Source organism: Dermacentor silvarum, chromosome 1, assembly GCF_013339745.2.
Source record: "Dermacentor silvarum isolate Dsil-2018 chromosome 1, BIME_Dsil_1.4, whole genome shotgun sequence".
NCBI classification, from domain to species: domain Eukaryota; kingdom Metazoa; phylum Arthropoda; class Arachnida; order Ixodida; family Ixodidae; genus Dermacentor; species Dermacentor silvarum.
Window position 1 is genome coordinate 137,967,452 of NC_051154.1, and position 24,395 is coordinate 137,991,846.

At 47.7% G+C, this 24,395-nt stretch overlaps 1 protein-coding gene across 5 annotated transcripts in view; it reads left to right on the forward strand.

Moving 5' to 3' along the window:
* LOC119436099 (heat shock factor protein-like) overlaps positions 1-24,395 on the forward strand; it is a 125,641-nt gene that overhangs the window by 87,224 nt on the left and 14,022 nt on the right. For all 5 annotated transcript variants that reach the window (XM_037702845.2, XM_037702844.2, XM_049660912.1 and 2 more), the window contains one exon: positions 6,060-6,098. In XM_037702845.2, the coding sequence (XP_037558773.1) occupies positions 6,060-6,098 (39 nt within the window). The remainder of the gene's footprint in view (positions 1-6,059; positions 6,099-24,395) is intronic.

A 24,395-nucleotide genomic window follows, 5' to 3' on the forward strand; every position in this document is an offset into this window, starting at 1 on the left:
TGTTAAACATTTTTTATTAAAAAAAATGAAATTCTGCGATTTTATGTGCCAAAACCACCATATGGTTATGAGGCACACCGTAATGGAGGACTTCGGATTCATTTTGACCACCTATGGTTCTTTAACGTGCTCCTAAATTTAAGTATATGCGAGCGTTTTCGCATTTTGGCCCATGGAAATGCGGTCGCTGCCACGGCTAGGGTCGCATCAGCGATGTCGAGTTTAGCAGTGGTAGCCCAGTAGCCCATTGCCACTGGGCTATCACATCGGGTGGTGATATAGGAAATACATTAAATATGCAATGTTTGTTGTCTTCCTAATGCTGTCATTTATAGAACGAAAACTAGAATAAAATTGACAGTAAATGCGAGACGCAGTCAGAGCACGAGAAAATGCATGGAAATGAAGCTATTCTATATCCGGAACGTAGCAGACGACAAAGCGTGCCATTGGTCGCACGACGATTATGGGCAAACTGCCTTTTGTCAGCAACCAGCGTCCAGAAAATGCTGGACAAGAAGATGCCGCCCTGCGTGGTTGTACAGTTACCGTGTAAACACGTTTATCTGTAGTTATTTATTTTAATTTTGATGTTTTTATTGTTTTTGCAATGACTTACGAGTTAGAGGGCGGTACAGTATATGCATAGTTCCTCCATTTCACAAAATCATCATCATCATCATCAGCCTATATTTATGCCCACTGCAGGACGAAGGCCTCTCCCTGCGATCTCCAATTACCCCTGTCTTGCGCTAGCTGATTCCAACTTGCGCCTACAAGTTTCCTAACTTCATCGCCCCACTTAGTTTTCTCCCGTCCTCGACTGTGCTTTCCTTCTCTTGGTATCCATTCTGTAACTCTAATGGTCCACCGGTTATCCATCCTACACATTACATGGCCTGCCCAGCTCCATTTTTTCCTCTTAATGTCAATTAGAATATCGGCTATCCCTGTTTGCTCTCTGATCCACACCGCTCTCTTCCTGTCCCTTAATGTTAAGCCTAACATTTTTCGTTCCATAGCTCTTTGCGCGGTCCTTAACTTGTTCTCGAGCTTCTTTGTTAACCTCCAAGTTTCTGCCCCATATGTTAGCACCGGTAAAATGCAATGATTTTACACTTTTCTTTTCAACGACAGTGGTAAGCTCCCAGTCAGGATTTGGTAATGTCTGCCGTATGCACTGCAACCCAATTTTATTCTTCTGTAAATTTCCTTCTCTCTATTAGGGTCCCCTGTGAGTAATTGACCTAGGCAAACGTACTCCTTTACAGACTCTAGAGGCTGACTGGCGATCCTGAATTGTTTCCTTGCCACGCTATTGAACATTACCTTTGTCTTCTGCATATTAATCTTCAACCCCACTCTTACACTTGATTTGTTGTAATCCGTCCCTATTGTTGCTGAATAGGACAATGTCATGTGCAAGCCGAAGGTTGCTGAGATATTCACCGTTGATCCTCACTCCTAAGCCTTCCCAGTCTAAGAGCTTGAATACTTCTGAGCTTGCAGTGAATAGCATTGGAGAGATTGTGTCTCCTTGCCTGACCCCTTTCTTGATAAGTAACTTTCTACTTTTCTTGTGTAGAACCCAGGTAGCTGTGGAATTATTGCAGATATTTGCAGAGACATTCACGTATGCCTCTTGTACTGGTTGATTACGCAATGCCTCTATGACTGCTGGTATCTCTACTGAATCAAATGCCTTTTCATAATCTATGAAAGCGGTATAGAGAGGTTGATTGTACTCTGCAGATTTCTCGATTACCTGTTTGATGAAATGGATAGGATCCATCGTAGAATATGCCTTCCGGAAGCCAGCCTGTTCTATTGGTCGACTGAAGTCAAGTGTTGCCCTGATTCTATTGGAAATTATCTTGGTGAATATTTTATACAATACTGAAAGCAAGCTAATGGGTCTACAATTCTTCAATTCTTTAACTTCTCCCTTCTATGGATTAGTATAATATTGGCGTTCTTCCACTTCTACGATACACTTGAAGTCATGAGGCATTGTGTATAAAGGGCCACAAGCTCTTCAAGCATGATATCTCCTCCATCTTTGAATAAATCGACTGTTATTCCATCTTCTCCAGCAGCTTTTCCCCTGGTCATGTCTTGCAAGGCTCTTCTAACTTCATCGCTAGTTATAGAAGGAGCTTCTGTATCCTGTTCATCACTACTTCGAATGAAAGTAGCTTGGCTGCTCTGAGCACTGTACAGGTCAGTATAGAATTCTTCCGCTGCTTTTATGTGTCATCTAAATTGCTAATGATATTACCCTGCTTATCTTTCAGTGGATACATTTTCCCTTGTCCAATGCCAAGTTTTCTTCTCACTGATTTCATGCTGCGTCCATATTTTACTGCTGCCTCGATCTTTTCTACGTTATAATTTCGAATAACTTGTTGATCAGTTTCGAAAGTTCACCGAATTCTATCTGATCTCTCGAGTTTGACACTTTCATGTTTTGCCGTTTCTTTATTAGGTCCTTTGTTACTTGGGAGAGCTTACCTACTGGTTGTCTTGGTGCCTTACCTCTCACTTCAATTGCTGCTTCTGTGATAAGTCTAGTTATGGTTTCATTCATTACCTCTATGTTGTCTTCATCTTCCTGTTCTTTTCCTGCATATTTGTTTGTGAGCACTAGCCTGAATTGGTCTGCTTTTACCCTTACTGCATCTAAATTGGCTTGTTTCTTCTTGACTAATTTTATTCTTTCCCTCGTGAAATTGAGAGAAATCCTAGACCTCACTAACTTTAGGTCACTGCACTTTACACCTACCTAACACTTCTACATCCTGCTCTATGCTGCGATGAGCAGAGAATGAAATCTATTTCATTCCTTGTTTCTCCATTAGGGCTTTTCCAGGTCCATTTCCTGTTGCTGTGCTTCCTGAAGAAGGTATTCATTATTCAGAGCCTATTCCTTTCCACGAATTCTACCAACATCTCTCCTCTAGTGTTCCTAGAATCGATGCCGTAGTTGCCAATTGCTTGCTCACCAGCCTGGTTTTCCCCCACTTTTGCAGTGAAGTCGCCCATGACTACAGTATACTGAGTTTGCACCTTTCTCATCGCTAATTCAACATCTTCATAAAACTGTTCTATTTCTTCATCATCGTGACTGGAGGTTGGGGCGTAGGCTTGTGCGTAGGCTTGTACTACCTTCATTCTATACCTCTTATTCAACTTGATTACGACTACTGCTACCATCTCATTAATGCTGTAGAAGTCATCAATGTTGCCCGCTATGTCCTTAACGACTAGAAATCCTACCCCGAATTCTCTTTTATCTGGAGCACCTCTGTAGCAGAGGACGTGGCCGTTATTCAGCACTGTATAAGTCTCACCAGTTCTAACCTCACTAAGGCCAATAATATCCCAGGCAATGCCTGATGATTCCTCAAATAGCCCTGCTAAGCTAGCCTCACTCAAAAGGGTGTGGGTGTTGAACGATGCCAGGTTCAGTTTCACAAAATACTGCGACCTTATTTTTTGATAGAGCAGACCTCGGATATAACGAACCTTTTTTGCTGGATTATCACGGTCCGTTGTAACAAGCATCAACTCCATAGATCCCAGCAGAGACTGTGGTGCGGCGGCTTCTGAGCCACGTCCGAACCAATGATGGCTAGCCAGAAGAATGGAATATGAAGTGGATTGTTAAAAGAATACAGCCCCAGGACACGCGACCATAGGAAAAGCGAGGCATGCCATGTGAGCGCCTGCAAGCAAAATCAGTGATGCATGCCCGTCAGAAAAGCAAAGCAAGTCAGAAACTTCCAGTGATCAATTGTTATATCGCTAGTCGAGATTCTATCAGTTCTCACGTATCCCTCAAAAAGCGATGCACACGTGGCAATATTGCCGATTTGCGAGCACCCGCCTGTAAACAAAGTAATCAATGTCTACGAGAGAGTCACGTGGGTGAGCATCTCACAGTAATGGTTTGAGTGATAAGAAATGAGGTAGAAATCACTTTTCCCTATGCCTGTAACTCGAAACAACACGCACGAGTATGCCGATTATAAAGTGCGCAAGCACTGGCGTAAGCGTGCTGCAGTAAACTAGGCAAAGTGGGAATACTCCCAAACTACCGCGATGGCAGGCACCATAAAGTGAAGTGAACAATCAGTTTTGCAAAAGCAAAGGGGCGGCAGCACAGTGAGAAATTTTTCTAAAAGTCACAAAAGGTTGCAGCAGCTCCAAAGCGACGCTAAGCTGCCCTTCATTCCGAAAAGGCAAGTTTTTTCGAACATTCAGTCACCCTGTTTATGTATGGCTATGACCACTTGAGATTTGTTTCCTCCACCGTATAGTATGTAAGTCAGTGACCCTCAAAGGGTTAAGAAATGTTTTCAATGCAGTATGGTAACGTAAGAGCTCTTGTACCTTGAGTAAATGCCAGTATGGTAACATAAGAGCCTTTGTACCTTGAACAAATGCCACCAGAATTGTTGAGTGGCAACTACAGAGTTGTAATAATTCCAGAATGATACCGAATGATTTCCATTACAGAATGTAATGGAAATTGAATGAAGGCATCAGTCGAACAGACTGAATGGGAATAGAGTGGGAACCCAAGATTTCGGAATGGAGTTGGAATGGAATAGGCGCATAGTCCTGGAGTGCTAAATGTTGATTTTAAGCGAGACTACAAAACTGGTAAATTTGACATTTAGACTAAACTAGACTTGGCCAATTTCTCCTACTGGCTAGCAGCTTTAGTTGACCCTTCCAATATGTATGCCTCCATATAGCCAGTGTACATTCTGAAGAGTTAAGATTCCGTAAATTTCAGGGGTATTCTAACTTGTGAAAGGTGATAATTGGGGTATGCTGCAGTCTTTGGCATGCTGCACTGTGTGATGACATGGTAAGAACTGTGAAGGATATGGTGACGCATGTACTATTCACGTGCTCCTACATTGCTTAGGGCACACACATTTCTTCATTGGGAAGAATGTGCCAAATGACTTGGGCTCGTATGATCACATTCTACTTGTTACTGACTGCTTATCTCATTCATAGATAACTCATTTTTTAGTATTATGAAGTGACTAGCTTATCAATAAATGTTTATAAAGATTTGTCTTTGTTCTTCAGAGTTCCGTTGGGAAATAATGTTATGGCACAAAAGTTGTTTCACAAGGCAGTCTTATACCCCTGACACACGGGCAAAAGTAAAGTCCTTTGCCGTAAACCCCTTTTGTTACTCCGAAGGACCCTCTGCAGAAAGGAGTTGCGCCGATGATACACGGCATCGCACTAACTTCTTCAGGTGGTTCCTCAGATGAACGCGGAAAAGGAAAAGCGTTGTTTGTTAAACAGCAAGAGAGAAAACATATACAAAAAGCTGCGCATGCAGATTACATTTATAGTGATTTTAGAACCTAAAAACATTTTTTTACATTTTTCTTGATTATGCGCATATTCGAAATTCAACATGGCGGCGCTATCGACGTGGTGCGCGCGTTTGAGAGTACAGCTAGAATACGTCATCACTGTTCGACAAATCGCATTAGCACTAAAAATGTTAACATTTTTCAAGGTAAAAAAATACTTATGGCACACTGCAGTTACGTAACAGGTTTTCTTCTATTGATGAGTTGTGCACGCTGTATGCGAGAGTACACCTTTCCGATTGAAAAGTAGATGCCCGATCTTCTTTTCCACAAAGGAACTTTGCCGGGAGGGAGATACTCCTTTGTCGTGTGTCACTGCGCTTGAACACCTTTCTAGTAGATGTCCCCTTACCTAAAGGACTTTAGAGTGCTTGTGTGTCAGGGGTATTACATTAAATGGACATGTGCAGCTGTTAGGATGAGCATCATCATCTTACAAGCATACTGTGAACAAATTAATATTCTTGAGAGTGTGTACATCTCCATTGGTTTGTTGGGACATTTATGAGAAGAAACCTTGCTTTCAGCGCTATGCTGTTTTACTGTAGTGCTACATTCTAGGGGTTTCTTTGTTTTGAAATCTGCACTTAGTACATGTAGTGTAGAAAATATGTTGTTGTAGAAAACATGTCAAGTCTCTCTATTCCTTTTCAGTTGTTCTCTCCAGAAGACACTTTGGCATCTCGCTTAGGAGTAAGTGATTTTTTTTTCTACCTACTTCATTTGCAACTAAATTATTTGTATCATCCATCTTGCCCAATTTAAAATTTGGCAAGATATCCAAAAACCGCACATTTAAAAATTTGATTTCTCTAATAGTACTGCTTCTGTTGAACTCCACACATGAAAAAAAAAAAATCATGCATGGAGTTTTCTTAAGATGATTATAAGAGCCTAGTTTAAACATGAGAAACAGGTACCAACTTAATTATGACGATTGCTGCTAATGTAATGCCTCCTATGTTGTCAGGTAAGACATTCGTCACAGATGTTGGTAGCATGGCACTAAAGTTCAGAGTTCCCTCAGTATTTATTGAATTTTGTTCTTAGAGGTGTACAGTTAGCCTTCACTGCCATCCATCAATGCTTGCAGATTCTTTTTCAAGATCAGGCACTGGATATAAGCACAGTAACACTATAGGCATTGCATCTTGGACTTGTGTCCAAGATGCAATGCATGAAACATGAAATACATGAAAAACGGGCTACATTCAAGACAGCCATGCACAGCTGCCACACTCCAAAATGAATCTCTTGACCATCTTGTTTGTACAAATTACCAAATTATGACCAGAAAGCTGTAAGAAGCTTGAAATCACCTTCTGTAGCAACCAAACTAAAGGTTCAAAGTTACAGAGTATGACCATTGAAGGAGGAAACCTCTTTGACTACAACATTTTCTATAGCAGCTTGAGTATTCTAACTCACAGCTGTTGCAGTGTGATGAGTGCATAAGATTGCAAAATGGCTTGACTATTCTACCACAGCTACCATGCCATCCAGATTTAATACCTTCTGCCTTTCATCTCTTCAGGGTGATGAAAGAAAGACTGCATGGGGAACATTGTTCGGCACAATGTCATTATGCACATTTAAGCACAGTGTTTATCCTAATTACTGCAGACTTTTACCATGCAACATTGAAGCTCTTCACTGCTTGCAAAAGTGCATCGTGAATAGTGCAGGCCATCATATATTCTCATGTAAGGGTTACATTTCCTTTTTATTTTTTGTGATAGCGGTCTGAAATTCCTACGTGCTTCCCATACACAAGTAAAATGCAAATAAGTACATATCTGTGTAAAAAAATAGATGAACTTGCTGTCATATGTGATAGCCTGCAAAACCTTTATTTTAGTTTCTCTTGCTAAATCAGTAGTACTGCTATATCAGTATATCGCTACATCAGTAGGATGTTATTGCTGGCATATATCTGGCTTGGAAGCCAGATAGAGGCTTCCAGAGGCAGCCACCAGGTAGACAAGTGACCAGCAGCGTGTTTTGCTCAATCATCCCAGGCACGAACTGCTGCGACAGGGCAGTACAGCTCCCTGGACAGGCTCAGCCGCCATTGAGTGTGTGCCCCTGATACAATGAGCACCCTGATGACTGTGTTCGCTCCACAAACCTTATAACTGGAGCAACTAATGTCTGGTTCACGGGCATTATTCTCTTCAAAGGTAAAGCTGTCATCGGACGTGGGCTCTGACTTATGCTGTATGTGAAGTTGGACAATGAAAGCACTATACCATCCAACCCACTTCCAACAATATTCAAATGCCAAAAAACTACCATTGCTATAACCGATAATTGTTCTAACTGCGTTGCACCATAAAAAGTAAAGAGGGGACCGAAATCAAACATTTTAATTAGACAGAAAGAAGTACCGTCATACCCACTTATAACCGCGGCAGAACCATGAACATTTGTGTGTGTTCTATGGTAAATAAACCGCTTACTACAATGGGCTTCTTCGATTTTCTACTTCTGGCTACCCGCGGGCTGCCAGAGCCAGCCAGAGCGCCTTTGTTTTTCTCGGGTTGCTCCGCCCACCGCGTGACGCACTTCTGCCGCGCATTCATTTTACTCGGGCTGGACGGTTCTGGCTACCCGCGGGCTGCCAGAACCTGCCAGGACGATTTTGTTCTGGCTGCTCTCTGGAAGTTCTCTGGCTAGCACACGACAAAAAGAGGCGATAAGCACTCGCCGCCATCTTTGTGGGGACTTGACGCATTGCAACGCGGGCGCTTGAGGACTTTTACCTCGCCCGTCGAACGCTAGCACGTGCCGCCCCAGCTGTTGTGGTTTTGGACTTCGTCTCACGTATTCGTCGGCGCACTGTGTGGATCGCTGATTGCATTGCTTCTAGCGTTATCTTACTAGGGTTCTAACGCATTGTTCCGCCTTGCGAATCGGTGCCATAAGAGCGGCGGCGAACCATTTGAAGCTTTCTTTTGTGTGTTTGTGTATGCCATGAATGCTTATTCCCCGCCATAAACAGCGCACGCGGCGCTGTCACCGTGGGTGCTGTCGATTATGCTTGCATGGTATTTTCATCGTGGTCCGCGCAAGTTGTTCGCGAAGTTGTAGATGCTCAATTCCCACACATCGTGGTGCCTTTTCAAGCACTAACGCTTTGCTTCTTTGTGTCTGGCAAGACACGCTTTAAAGAAACGGTACAAACACTTTCTAAAATTGTGCAGTTAAACAATGGCTCCTCCAAATAACGTGCTTTACTTTAAACAGAAATCTCGTGAACACTTGCGAAAAGTGAACTGAAACTCAAGCGCACCACTACAGGCTTCTAACAAATAACCTGGATTTGATGTTACAAGCGTATCTCACACAAAAAAAAGCCCATGTGCTTAAAATAAGAATGACATATCGAGAAAACAACGTTTCAAAAATTTATGCGTGCGCAAATTATCTATTCGGAATATCGGCGAGCTTCTAAAATAAGCAAACTAAACAAAGTTCGAAACTTGTTTATCGAAATGATCTCTAGTCTCGAAAATCTCAAAACGTCTAACCAAACACTGAAAGTAAAGAAACAAACTGTTTCCACAAAACCTGTATTGCCATTTTTCATTCCGAATAGCCTACGATTGTGTCATATCTTTAAGCCCTACTCCAGGCAAACATGGTCTGAAAACTCTTCTTGTCAACCAGGGAATACAAAGGGCGCATAGGCCATTCCTCTCACTGCAGACCCCCCGAGACTTTACGTACTGGCAACTTGCCTTCTAGGCATCGCACTACAAATTCACTGCCTTGTTTGACCACTTCGCATTGCCTTACCGCTTCGCTCTCCTGTGTCATACATAGTACACCTCGAAAAGAACCGAACGAGGGGGAATATAACTGCCCCCTTGCTTTTGTCTACCTTCACGTGGAACATCCCTTTGTTTTCTTTCTCATCCGGTGGTTTGGACAGTCTCTCACTGGAAACATTCCAAGTGACAAACGCGCCTTTCTAACTCTTTGACTGCGCTCCTCAGAGGCTTTAGCGCCTTTCGCTTTATTTAGCCGAGTTGCCTTCTTTGCCGCATTCCTGACTCTGCGAAGCCTTTCTTTTAGCACGCTTTCTGGTGCTCATTTCCAAGCCTTCCTCTCGCATCTCGGGCTGATCAGCACTCATATCTATGGTCACGATTGCCACCTCAACCGCACAGTCTGAATGATTTGCGGGTAAATCATTCTTATCATTGCCACCTTGACTGGCGAAAAGCTTAAAACACTTCGGGATAGTGCAGCTATTTTCTTTGGTACAACGAAGCTCGCAAACCTGGGAGCTGTCCACAACTGCACTGCCCTGCCTACATGGTGATTTAGAGCACTTTTTTGACCAATTGAACTCTGCACTGGTGCTCTTGTCTAACAAGTTCGGTTCACTTCGGACTTCTGCAAGAGTTACCTTCGCGACATACTCCCTTGATAACTGTGCCAAATCATCTACAGCTGGCCTAGCTGCTTCTCTAGCATTCCATTGGCACAGTATCTCATCGCACTCAATCCAGTCCCCATCAACGACCTCCTCAGCAACTACGTGGTGATGCCAGATCCACAGTCTACGGATCTGGCATCACCCACGAACGTGCATTTAGGGTCACAGGGATTATCCTCTCTTTCTACCATCGGTATAACAGTGCGTGCTACTTCTTAGCACCTTCCGTGTGCCACTTCTACTGGTGCCTGACATTTCTGCTGCTTTGCCTGTTCCATTCTTCTAATCTCCTGTGTTAGCTTCAATCACCTCTTCTTGTTGCCTAACCTAATACATTCCTATCCATGCCTAATTGCTTCCTGTTCGTTTAGAAATAGGTTGCTTAAGTATTCAAAGTATTTCTGATCACTGTTGCTTTCTAAAATGTCTCTACAAATTTCGGCTTCTGACCTGTCATCCTCTACCTCTACGTCAAGCTCTTCACAGAACTGCAACAAGCTAGCCCTCGTCAAACTCATTAAGTCCATGGTTACTACTTTAAGCTTTGGCTCAGCAGTTCCGCAATACTTGCTGCGAAACCTGCACAAATTGCAATGCAAGTAAAAAAACTACCAGCGATTTAATTCTGTTTTCCCAGGAGAATTTGAAGCCTGGCAAATATAGCAGAAACCAAACGCCCATCCACCGAAATAGCACCAAGTCCCCAAGTTCTCCTCCACCATATCCAATCAGTTGCAAGAAGTCGTAAATCTGTAGTTGCCTTCATTTGATTAAAATTCCGGTAGATCCCCACGTCCCAATTACTCCCACGTAAGTATGAGGTCTGGCTTTAGTAGCTGGTTCAGATCTATCCTGAAAGCTGCTTTCTGCTGAGATGCGCAACAACCACAGTATCACAATAGGCAATTGTATATGTTCTATCGGTTTTCATCCAACCACTCGCGAACGAGTTGTTGGCGACTGGCTGCAGATTCCGTCTCACCGCTGTCGTAGCGTTTAGGCCAGGAATCCCCCAGGCACAGGAATCAGTATGTTTGGGAGTAGGAGCAAAAGAAAGAAGCTTTATTTACACTGGCTCCAGATATAGAAGCCCACTCCGTCTAGGAGCACTTCAAATGTCTGAGCACACGTCGGGAGACGTCGGGAAACAATGCTGCACCAAAACAGTCTTTAAAACTGCCCTTAAAACACTCGTCTTCCCTAGGCGACTAGATGAGGGAATCTGATGAGTGTATCTCAACCAATCATAATTATTGAATCATTCACAACTTCCCACCCATGACGTCATACCGTTTCACTGGACACGTCCAATGTTGCGCAATCACCCGCGCATACAAGGCAGCCATGTGGAAATTTAGGAACCTGAAGTCGACGCAGTTCCCACGGAAGTCCTTGACGTTGGCCCCTTGCATCAATTAGTGGGCTCTCCGTGACGGTCAGCCTGTCAGGGTCAGGAGACTGGCCTTCACAGTCGTTAACGCATCCACGGAGGGTGGCAGTTGTTGTCGCCTCGAAATGAGCTCCTTTGTTTGCACGTCACAGTTTATGTTGGGCCCCATCACCATCTGGGTAGATGCTGATGCTATGATGATGATGATGATAGCTGCCTCGTGGGGAGCACCCAAAGAATGCGCACGGCCACTTTGAGGCATAACACTGTGCAATCCTTAGAATTTGTTCCAAGTGGATATGCATTGCAAACTCACCACCTACAATTCATAAATTACAATGTGTGAATTTTTGTTAAATAGTTGACTATGCATTTAGATTTCTCATGTGAATGAGGTCTGCCGCTTTGAGTAATCCAGCTCAAGGACTGCAATTACGCTGTCTGCTACAGGTGATATTTTTAAAGAATGACAAACGGTTTGGCAGCACCAACCACAGAACATTGTGCGAAAGCACATTTTCTTGCACCAAGTTAGTCATTTTTTGCACCAAGTTAAGCATTGCTAGGCTGCTGTTTGACCGGTTGCTAAATAAATGCATTGCAGTCGCGATGTGATTGGTAAACTGCTGTTTTATTGCACACATGATACAACTCCCGCTGCTTCTGTCGCCGAGCTCGTTGTTGTTCACGACACTTGGCGCGACGAATCTCTTCCTTAGACATTTCCAATGACTGCCCCATTCACTTTTCATATTTATTTCACACATACGCATGCAGGCATCGTTGCGGACAAGGCAAGGTGTAAGAAAGGAGTGACTAAGTGGCGTGGCATGCATGCACGTCTTATAGGGAGCGCAATTGATTTCCACAACGTCATGCCCGGCGCTGCGCATGAGCGTTGTCCGAGGAGAATGGAGGAAGAGCCGGCTGTTTCGCGGGCACAGAGTTTCACAGGCACAGCTTCTTCGCGCGAATACACATGGCTGTATGAAGGGACTTCATACAGACAGAGGTGAAATCCAGATTGGTAGGCTAGTAGGTAGTGCTTTCGCACTTAAACACCCTGCATTACTGTGCATGCTGCATCGCAGGCTGTAGTGCAACAGCAGTGTTGTAGCTGTGGCTGACAAGGTGCCCATAGAAAAGGGGGTGTGGCTCATACTAATAATTTTCAAAATACTTCCAAAATATTTATCGTAAATATTGGGGTATGGACCTTACACAAGAATTTATGACATTTAAAAAAGTTGGGTGTTGCCGCTTTGGGTATCTACCATAAAGAATTTTTATTACGCTGTTCTTATATTAGTTGCCAAGAAAGTGTGGCGACAAGCAACCACGTAGACCGGTAAAGTCTCAGGCTCTTGCGGGAGAGGAAAAACCGACACCCAATCTCTTAGCGTAGCATTTTTAATCTGTCTCGGAACACTAGCCCGTGCAGGTGCGTGCCAGCAGCTCGTGCCTTGTGCAGACGAAAGCGTCTACGTAATTATCATGCTACACCGGTGCTGCTGCCGCTACAGAGGGCTCCCCCCCTAGAGAGGAGCAAAGTTCGACGAACGATGAAAAGTCCACGTGACGCGGCGTGTCTTGTCGTTGGTCTTGGGTGTCACGGACGGAGGCGGCGTCGATAGATGCAGCAGGGTTGCGTCGCACATTGGCGGGGCCGATGGCGCTTGTGCTTCAATGTAGGAGTGTTTGAGACATTCCAGGGCAATTGTGTCTGATTGGCCGTTAACGTTCACGACAAAAGTCGTGAGACGACGCTCGAGAACACAATATGGCCCAGAGTAGTGTGGCTGCAAAGGCTTTCGCACGGCACAGTTACGAACGAAAACGTGGTTAGCAGAGGTGAGTGCGGGAGAAACGTATGGAGACCTTGCTTCTTTTGAACGTGTAGGCACGGGGCGTATCTGGCTGAAGAAAGCTTGCAGTTCGGCAACATAGTCGGCAGGTGATGGCATAGGTGTTTTGCTGGTGGCGACAAAGAAATCGCATGGAAGGCGTAAGTGAGTGCCATACACTAGCTCAGCACAGGAGCAACCTAGGTCACTCTTGAGTGCGGCTCTGATGCCAAGTAAGACGAGAGGCAAATGCAGAACCCACTTCTCAGGCGATTCATGCGCCATAAGGGAGGCCTTGAGATGCCGGTGAAAACGTTCAACAAGTCCATTGGACTGCGGGTGGTAAGCAGTCGTGCGAAAATGTGTTGTTCCAAGTAGTTTGAGTAGCTTGTTGAAGAGTGCCGAGTCAAACTGCCGACTGCGATCGGTGACTGTTGTGGATGGGCAGCCGAATCTTGCAATCCATGTAGACACGAAAGCTGCTGCAAAAGTGGGTGCTGAAATGTAGATATAGGTGTAGCTTCTGGCCACCGTGTATAGAGGTCGATGCATGTCAGTAGGTAGCAGTAACCCTTCGAAGGTGCCAGGGGGCTGATGAGGTCCAGGTGTACAGTGTCAAAACGAGCATCTGGTGGAAGAAAAGACTTGGCAGGCGTAATGGGGTGACGCTGGATCTTGGAGCGTTGACGCCACAAACAGCAGCGAACCCAATCGCGAACTTGCGCATTTAGCCCAGGCCAAACGAAGCGACTGGAAAGAAGCTTCTGTGTCGCGCGTATGCCAGGATGCGACAGGTTGTGCACGGTTTCAAATAGACGTCTGCGAAGGGATGCCGGAATGTATGGTCTAGGCGTGTCGGTAGAAGTTTTGCAGACGACGGACGTACCATCTGGAGTCACAACGACGTCCTCCGATTTCAGGGACGTTGATGAATTCCGGAGTGTACGAAGTTCGGTGTCATCACACTGTTGACTGGCGAGTAAGTCAACATCAATGATGAAAGGCTCCGACGTCAACGTGGAAACGGCATTGACACGACTTAGAATGTCGACTGGAAAGTTGTCGGTGTCTTTGATGTGTCTGAACGTTTTTGTAAACTTGGAGATGTAGGAAAGGTGTCGACTCTCGCGGGGCGAATAACAGGACGCCGAACGGTTCATTGCGTGCACAAGGGGCTTGTGGTCTGTCATGACAGTAAATGCACAGCCTTCTAGGAAATGTCAAAAATGTCTGATAGCCAGGTAAACTGCGAGTAATTCACGGCCGGAGACGCTGTAGCGGGACTGCGCAGGCTTCAATTTCTTGGAGAAAAAGGCGAGTGGATGCCACACATTGTCGATGAATTGCTGCAGAACGGCACCAACGGCGGTGTTTGAAACGTTGGTCATGATGGCAGTGGGCGCGTCTGGCTTTGAGTGTCTAAGCAGCGTGGCGTCGGCGAGGGCAGACTTGACTCTTGTGAAAGCGTCGGTGGCCTCTTCATTCCACTGGAGCTCTTGTTTACATTTGTTCACCAGCAGAGCCTCTAGTAGAGCCATAAGTCGTGCGCAATTGGGGATAAATCGGCTGCAAGGCGTGAAAACAACAACCGCAAGTGGTGAAGATGTTCTTCTGCAGAAGAGCTTGTGACGAGAATGTCGTCAATGTATGCAAAAACGAAAGGCAGGCCTCGGGTGACGGAATCGATGAAACGCTGAAAGGACTGGCCCGCGTTCCGTAAGCCGAAAGGCATGCGGAGAAATTCAAAAAGACCGAAGGGTGTGGTGATGGCGGTCTTGGGAATGTCTTCTTCAGCGACCGGTAGTTGATGATAGGGGCGAACGAGCTCGATCTTAGAAAAGATTGTCGCACCATGCAACTCTACCGTGAAGTCCTGAATGTTCGGGAGAGGGTAGCGATCAGGAACTGTAGCGTTGTTTAGTGCCTGGTAATCACCGCATGGGCGCCAGTCTCCCGTCTTCTTAGGCACCATGTGAAGTGGTGATGCCCAATTACTGGAGGAAGGGCGGATGATGCCAAGTTGCAGCATGTGTTCGAACTCCGCGCAAGCGATGTTGAGTTTCTCCGGGGTCGGAAAAAGACTGGTGGGCCGGAGGTGACGATGTGATGGCACACGTTGTGTTGCACTGGTTGTGTCCAGTCCAGCAGGCGCGTCAAAGTGGGAAACTCGCGTAGGAGCACGGCGATGTGCCTGATGATGGGACGGCGGGAACTGATAGCTGGGTCACAGAGTCGATGAGACGGCGTCGTTGGGCGTCAACAAGGAGTCCGTAGTTGTGCAAGAAGTCTGCTCCAATGACTGCACGACGGACGTCTGCAACCAGGAAAATCCAGCGGAACGCTCGTCGAAGGCCAAGGACGGAGCGTCACGAGAAAACTAGAATCCTGGTGCCGTTGACGGCTTGCAAAAACGACACAGGTGTCGCTTTTCAGTCGGAGTGGTGGGCGGGGAGAATGCTGAAGTCAGCTCCTGTATCGACTAAGAACCGTTGTCCCGTAACTCTGTCCGTCACATAGAAAAGGCGACTTGTGTGTTGGGCCGGACCACTCGTCGACGTTGGAGGTCGGCCGGCCTGTTTCCCTGCCAAGCGCTGTGACGAGCATTGTTTCCAGAACGGCGGTGGTAGTAGCAAACGCCAGACATTGTAGTTGATGTTTCATCGCGGGTGCCTGTGCGTCTTGATTTGCTGGAACTACGACTCCGTGGGCGATAAGATGACATACGGCGATGTTCCGCTCCACAGATGATGCGTTCCAGGCACTCGCACAAGAAGTCGAGCGGAGATTGCGCTGCTGAAGAGCAGGGAAGGGTTTGCAGGGCCATTGTATTGTCACCCGGAGACGACGTCATGGCTGCAATTGTTGGGTAGCTACTTCCATGACTTTGTCGGCCAAAGCAGCAAGTCCGGTAAGATCCATGGTAGAGGCTGTCGCCAGAACCATCTGCACGTTAGCCGGGAGTCGTTGCAAAAACAATTCGCGCAACAGCGTGTCGTCGATGGATCTCGCGTTGTCTCCGAGCAGCTGCCTCATTCGGCGAAGAAGTAGACTAGGGCATTGGTCGCCGAGTTCTTCAGCGGACAGAAGCTGCTGGATGCGAGAACGCTGTGAAGCTGCTGTGCGCTGTAGCAGGGCTGCCTTGAGATCGTCATAGGCGGCAGTAGACAATGGGGCGTTCAACAAATCTGCTACTTCGTCAGTGGCGGCGGGCGAGAGCGCTGCAACGACGTAATGAAACTTTGAGGCTTGAGAGCGGATACCAGCGACTTGAAATTGCGATTCGGCCTGAAGAAACCACGCCGAATGATGCTGGTCCCAGTACTGTGGGAGGCGGACGGCAATGGCCGAACAGGAGGGCTCACCGCATTCGTCGGAAGGGTTCTGGCCTTGAGCTCTCATAGTGTTGGTCTGGTCCATGGTCGTCTCTACCACAGGAGCGTATGGCCGTATCACGTCCGAGGTCACCAAACTGTGGCGACGAGCGACCACGTGACCGCTAAAGTCTCAGGCTCCCGTGGGAGAGGAAAAACTGACACCCGATCTCTTAGCATAGCATTTTTAATCTGTCTCGGAACGCTAGCCCATGCAGGTGCGTGCCAGCCACTCGTGCCTCATGCAGACGCGAGCGTCTCCATAATTATCATGTGATGCCTATGCTGCTGCCGCTACAAAAGTAAAGGAGGCGGTGTTACTTACGGAGCAACCCTTGTAGTGTACCTAAGTGAAGAAACCCATTTGACTGTTTGATTCATCTGAGGCTTCTTAGTTGTTATAAGGCCCTGGAAAATAAATTAACAGGCTAAGGAGCCCATTTCTTTCTTCTGTGTTAAAGGGTCCCTGAAACGGTTCGGACAAATTTTGTAGACGCGTAGGGTGCAGCTACAGTAAAACATTCGCGTCACAATTTAAGTGAAGCGTCTCATATTAAGAGAGCTACGGACAATTAGAAGTTACCCTCCTCCCTAGCCATGCATTTCCTCCTCAACTTGCTCGCCGAATGATCGGGGCTAAGCTCCGCCTGTGCTGGCTCTACGTCATGTTGTGACGTACGTTGTCGTCTATTTCCGGTTGTCTTGGAGCCAGCACGCGAAGGCTCGCCAACCTCTCTGCTAGCCGCCCGGCCGTCGATCCCCAGCGAGAGCGATCAAGCAGCGTGCGTTGCGAGCGTTCTGTCACAGCACCGAGCGTGTCCAGTGTTCCGGTAACCACAGGCGAGCTGGGTTTTTTGACGGATAGCCAGAGGCATAAACTAAAGCCCCTCCATACTGCTGTGATGAAGGAGCTTCGTAGACGTGCGTGAGCGGCCTGATCGGCATGCGCGGTCCAGCCATCTGGTGGTGCAGAGCTTAACCAGCCAAAAACAGAGCTAATATTCCTGTAACCAAGTGTAAAACATTTTAAACATGACAACATGTTCAAGATTATGCTCCTGCCAAAAATTTGAGCCAGCAGCAAAGTAGAAAAAAAGGTTGGTTACTGCTATATTAGCTGTGTGTTTAGTTGAGCTTTGTGCCGCCAGGTGGCTGCACCGTGCAAGCAGTTCATGTTTGAACCTTCGTTCATCACGTAAAACATGGTAAAGCCGCCAGTACACTTGCGCTTGCGTTTACTTGAATACCGGACACGCTAAACTCTATGTGGCAAACCTTCGACGTGAAGCAACAGCCGCAAACGTGTAGATGCTGGTGCCGTTTGGATTGGTTTGGATACCGTAAGTTCGATGCGCTGCAGCCACTCCGCTCGTCTGCTGCCTTGCAGCGGGGCATGATGTCGCAGCGGCGCACAATGTCGTAGCTTCACATGTCGCCGATCGCTATGTTTGTAGCCCACAACACAACAAGGGCGAACCGTGGTGTTCGCGAAATGAAAGAACAAGACCAACACTGACCGCGCAGCTCTCGTCATTACGGAGCACGTTGTAACAAAGGCAGACGACACTTGTTGTGGGCCGGAAGTGCTTTTTGTATAGTGATACATGTCCTTGTGCATTCTCTTTCTGTTACTTTCTTTTTATAGAAACAAATTAACTAACATCTTAACTATTACGAACAACATTTGTTCACCATAATGTTGGAAAAATTATCGATGACGGGCCCTGGGCAGCCAATCGGATAGCTGGCTCAGTGACGTATTCTGGGCAAATCGCGTCATCTGGGCACAAAAATCAGCCGCTTGGCGTGCTGCAATCGATAGCGATGTACATTTTTAAAACCTTATAATAAATTACACGCTTTACGTGGAGCGCTTAGATGCGTCAATTAATGATCAGAAGGACCTACTCTAACGACTCAGTACGTTTGTACAAAATCGTCAAAATCGTTTCAGGGTCCCTTTAAAACAATCAGCACCAAGACAATGTGCATGGGTATGTTGTACATTTCAAGCAATTTTTTAGGAAAGTATATTGTTGCCAGTGTTATGAGCATGTAGTGTTGTGGGCATCCTGTAGTACACATTGTTGGACAAGTTAGTGGAAATTGTGTGATATTGTCACGAAGATAGCAATCGAGACCTTGGCAAAACGGTGTTCTTTCAATCTAGGCTGACACTTGGAGAGCGCGCGTTTCAGTACACTTCGTCGTTCTCGTTGCAGCGGCCGGCTGCCGCAGGTGCCAGCCTATATCGCGTCATTTCTTCCCTTCCAAAAGCGACCGTCCCGGTCGGCTGGGTAAAATAAAGTTCATAAGGGGGCAAGACAGCTCTAATGGCAAATGTGGTCACAGAAAGCGTAGGATAACCACAACACTGCGTAAGACGGCGAAGGGTTTGAAAGGTGCACTTCACTCGCGGGTGTAGTACGGCTTCATCCGTACTACGTGTACAACTTCCGGGCGGGGTGTGTCGTCGGCTCAAGCGAGGATCAACGCTTTGGGGCAGGATCTCGTAATTCACATCGCTAAGCCGGCGCACAACCTCGTATGGTCCGAAGTATCGTCGCAACAATTTCTCCAAGAGCCCACGGTGACGGACAGGTGTCCACACCCACACGTGGTCGCCGGGGTCGTACTGGACATTTCGTCGGCTATGGTTGTAACGACGGGCGTCGGTACTCTGCTGGCTGCGGATGCAGTTCCGAGCAATCTGGCGAGCTTCCTTTGCTTTCTGGATAAAGTCATCAGCGCCCTCGCTTGTCATGGTGCCGTCGTCTACTGGAAGCATGGCGTCTAAAGGTGTCGTGACACGACATCCATAGACAAGTTCAAATGGGGTGAGCTGGGTGGTCTCCTGCACAGCTGTATTATAGGCAAATGTCACGTATGGCAAAATTTCGTCCCATGTCTTGTGCTCTACATCAACATACATCGAGAGCATATCGGCCAGTGTTCTGTTAAGGCGCTCTGTCAATCCGTTAGTTTGGGGGTGATAAGCTGTGGTTTTCCGATGGCTGCTGTGCATCAACGTGACCGCCTCTTGTATTAAATCAGCTGTAAATGCTGCACCGCGATCAGTAATGAGGACAGCGGTTGCACCATGGTGCAGTACAATGTTGAGGACGAAAAACTTGGCGACTTCAGCAGTGGTTGCCCGGGGTACAGCTTTGGTCTCGGCGTAACGGGTTAGGTAGTCGGTTGCAACAATTATCCATTTGTTTTCCGAAGATGACTTAGGGAACGGACCTAGGAGGTCCATGCCCACTTGTTGGAATGGCGCTGGAGGTGGGTCCAAAGGTTGGAGGAGACCGGCAGGCTTGACGGGTGGTACTTTACGCCTTTGGCAGTCACGACAGGTTTTCACATAGTGCTGAACAGACGAAAATAGCCGTGGCCAGTAGTATCGCTGGCTTATGCGTGCTAATGTTCTGGTGAAGCCTAAGTCTCCGGCACAGGGGTCGTCGTGACATGCCTGCAAAACTTCTTGGCACAATGCCGTAGGGACGACGAGAAGGAACATTTCCTGACTGTTTTCAAAGTTTTTCTTGTAAAGTACATTGTTCCGCAGGCAGTACGATGTCAGTCCTCGTGACAGCGGTCGTGCGATAACAACGTCAGCTCCTTGAAGATACTGGATAAGATCAAGCAGGTCTGTGTCCGCACGTTGTAGGTCAGCCATCTGCACCGTGTCAACAACACCAAGAAACGGCAAAACTTGCTCCAAATCTGATGATGTCAGTGGAATCGGAGCACGTGACAGGCAGTCAGCGTAGCTGTGCTTACGTCCAGATCAGTAGACGACAGTTATGTCATACTCCTGTAGGCGGAGACTCCAACGAGCGAGGCGGCCTGATGGATCCCTAGAGATTGGCAAGCCAGCAAAGTGAATGGTGGTCGCTGACCGCTCGAAATGGCCGGCCATACAGGTAGGGCCGAAACTTACTGATGGCCCAAATTACTGCTAAACACTCCTTTTCAGTGGTCGAGTAGTAAGCCTCTGCCTTTGTGAGACTACGGCTCACGTAAGCGATTACACGTTCCGTACCGTCTTGCTACTGAACAACAACGGCTCCGAGACCAATGTTGCTGGCGTCCGTGTAGATTTCAGTTTCAGCATCATTGTCAAAATGCACGAGCACCGGAGCTTTTTGCAGTCGTTTGCATAATTCTGTGAAAGCCTGTTCTTGTTCTTCCGTCCACAGAAGGGGCACATCGTGGCGTGTTAATCTCGTCAAAGGCTCAGCGATTTTTGAGAAACCTTCAACGAAACGACGGTAGTAGGCGCAGAGTCCTAAAAACCTCTGAACAGCCTTCTTATCTGTAGGACGAGGGAACTCAGCAACGGCAGCCAACTTCTCAGGATCTGGCCGAACGCCCTGGGGGCTGACCACGTGGCATTTTTCAGGCTTGATGGTGAGGTTTGCCTTGCATATAGCATCAAGAACGCTCTTCAGCCGTGCCAGGTGTTCATCGAACGTGCTTGAAAACACAACGACGTCATCCAGGTACACGAGGCACGTCTGCCACTTCAGTTCAGCGAGTACAGTGTCCATCATTCGCTGGAATGTGGCGGGAGCGGAACACAGGCCGAATGGGAGGACTTTAAATTTGTATAGCCCGTCAGGTGTCACGAATGCAGTTTCCTCGCGGTCGCACTCGTCGACTTCGATCTGCCAGTACCCTGACTTAAGATCTAACGAGGTAAAGAACTGGGCATGACGTAGACGGTCAAAGGCGTCGTCAATCCTTTGCAGGGGGTAAACATCGTGCTTGGTGACTTCGTTAAGCTGTCTGTAGTCGACACAGAAGCGTAGTGTATTGTCCTTTGTTTTTACCAGAACGACGGGGGACGCCCACGGGCTTGTCGAAGGCTGAATCACGTCATCGTTCAGCATTTTTTTAACCTTGCGTTTAATCGCCTCTCTTTCCATTGGCGACACGCCATATGGATGCTGACGAACTGGGCGCGCCGATTCCTCTGTGAAAATACAGTGTTTCGAAACGGAGGTGCACTGAACTTTAGATTCTGTAGAGAAGCAGCTAGAGAATTCGTTCACGAGGCCTAATAGTCGTTTCTTCTGTTGTTCCGACAAACCGGCATTAATGTGAATGCGGCTGCTAAGCGTGGTAGCATCTGTCACGTCCGGTGAAGTCGCCTCTAAAGTGCCGACGTCGGAGAAGTCCGCAATTTCATTGAGGAAGGCGACAGCCGTGCCTTGAGGGACGTGCTGAAACTCGTTGCTGAACTTCATCAGAAGAACTAGTGACCGTTTGCTCTGCAACTGAACAAGGCCTCGAGCTATGCAGATATACCGTTCGAGCAGCAACGGAATGTTTGCCTCGGCAATGCCCTCACTGTCGTAGAACATGTCGCAGGTTACAAGGGTTAATATGCTGCTCCTCGGCGGTAACGTGACGTTGTCGTCGACGATGCGCAAGGCGTTGGCATGACTGTCGTACTTGTTGCTTGCTATGGCATGCGCCGTCGAAAACGTTACCCGCGACTCTTGAAAATTAATGATGGCTCCATTAGCCTTCAGGAAGTCCATCCCAAGGATCAACTCTCTCGAACAACTCGGCAGGATAATGAAATCTCCGACGTATGTAAAGCCGCGAATATTCACTCGTGCTGTACACTTGCCCACGGGCTTTAAGAGGTGTCCTCCGGCAGTGCGGACCTGCGACCCAGTCCACTGTGTGTAAACTTTTTTCAATTTAGCGGCAAGTTCTTGGCTCATAACAGAGGTGTCCATGCCAGTGTCAACTAAAGCTGTGACTTCTTCGTCGTCTATGCTGACTGGTATATCCGATGTTACGACGTGCCTTGGATCACCTGAGTGCGTTTGAATGTTGGTCTGTTGTCGTCGCTGTCGTCGCTTGCGTCATAATGGAGGATACTCAGTACACTCGGCGTCAGCGGCCTCACCTCTGGAGGTCGCTGAACTCAGTTTTCCCGGTTTGCAGGGCTGGGCGAACGGCGCCTAGGGGCGTCTTGACGGAAGGCAGGACTTGGCGACCGGTATCGTGACGGAGCCGGTGACGACGAGCGAGGTTCGTGCCTTGGCTGTTCGAAGAAATTGGGACGACTCGCCAGGAAGCTCTCGATTTCCACCAGGCACTCACCAGGACGTGGACGCGGCGCATTCGGAGAGAACCCACGATGACCCACACGTCGGTAGGGACACGTCCCGTAGATATGGCCGGCTTCGCCGCAATGAAAACAGAGCGGACTGTGGTCAGGAGCGCCACAGACATCACTCTTTCTTGGCCTGGACTCGTTGATAAACGGCGTATTACGACGGCTGAACCCGACTTCTGTCTGTTCCGTGGTGCACCCCGGTTTGCAGGGCTGGGCGAACGGCGCCTAGGGGCGTCTTGACGGAAGGCAGGACTTGGCGACCGATATCGTGACGGAGCCGGTGACGACGAGCGAGGTTCGTGCCTTGGCTGTTCAAAGAAATTGGGACGACTCGCCAGGAAGCTCTCGATTTCCACCAGGCACTCACCAGGTCGTGGACGCGGCGCATTCGGAGATAACCCACGATGACCCACACGTCGGTAGGGACACGTCCCGTAGATATGGCCGGCTTCGCCGCAATGAAAACAAAGCGGACTGTGGTCAGGAGCGCCACAGACATCACTCTTTCTTGGCCTGGACTCGTTGATAAACGGCGTATTACGACGGCTGAACCCGACTTCTGTCTGTTCCGTGGTGCGCACGACGTTTGAGGTATTATACAGCGACGGACGTCGTACGGCTTCTGCATAAGTCATTCTAACATGCTCCTGCAGCTGTGGTGCCCTGAAGCGTTCAAGAACTTGGATGGCTTGCCTGATCTCGTCTCGCACCATCTCCGCCACAGAAAGTCGCGCGACCGGGGGCTCAACCACCTGCATTTTTTGGAGTTCTTCTCTTATGACCGCTCTTATTAATTCTCTCGGGTCGCTGACGTCGCTTCCCAGTGTCACGTTAGGGACGCCACTCGAAATTGCAGTCACGTTTCGATTGTACTGCCTGGCGCGCTGTTGTAGTGCCCTTTCCATTGCAGTGGCTTCAGTGAGAAAGGCCGCAAGCGTAGTCGGTGGGTTGTGGATAAGGCCAGCAAAGATTTCCTGCTTTACGCCTCATATTAGGTGTCGAACTTTTTTGTCTTCAGGCATTGAAGCGTCTGCACGTCTGAAGAGCCGAGCCATATCTTCAATATACGTCGTGACGCTCTCATTAGGGGCTTGAATTCTTGCCTGCATCGCCAACTCCGCGTTCTCCTTTCTGTCGGCGCTGGTGTAGGCGGCAACTAACTGCCGACGAAATTCGTCCCACGACGTCAGTGTCGTCTCGTGGTTTTCAAACCACGTCTTTGCAGAATCCCCGAGAGCGAAGTACACATAACGCAGCTTGCGTTCTTGGGACCAATCGTTGAATTCGGCGACCCTTTCGAAGTGGTCAAGCCAGTCTTCGACGTCTTCAAGAGCACCTCCGTGGAACACTTTGGGTGTTTGCGGCTGATGCAAAAGGATCTGCGTCGGCGTGGCAAGCGCAGCAGTAGACAGTTGGTGCATCGTCCTGGTAGGATCAGGTAGCAGACCGTGCTGTGGTTGGAGCCCCTGAAGACGACGGCTGGTACGGACGTGTACCGGGGTGAGCTCTGTCGGATTACACACTGGCGACGAGTCAGGAGTACGCTGCGTCTCGGGCGATCGTATCATTTACCCGACAACGCAACCAGAAAATGTCACGAAGATAGCAATTGAGATCTTTGCAAAACGGTGTTCTTTCAATCTAGGCTGACACTCAGAGAGCACGCGTTTCAGTACACACTTCGTTTTCGTTGCAGCGGCCGGCGGCCGCAGGTGCCAGCTTATCTCGCATCAATATAATTAGCTTTAATGCGACATGTACGAAATGCAAAGGTGGTACAAACACTACTTCAACTGTTTTGT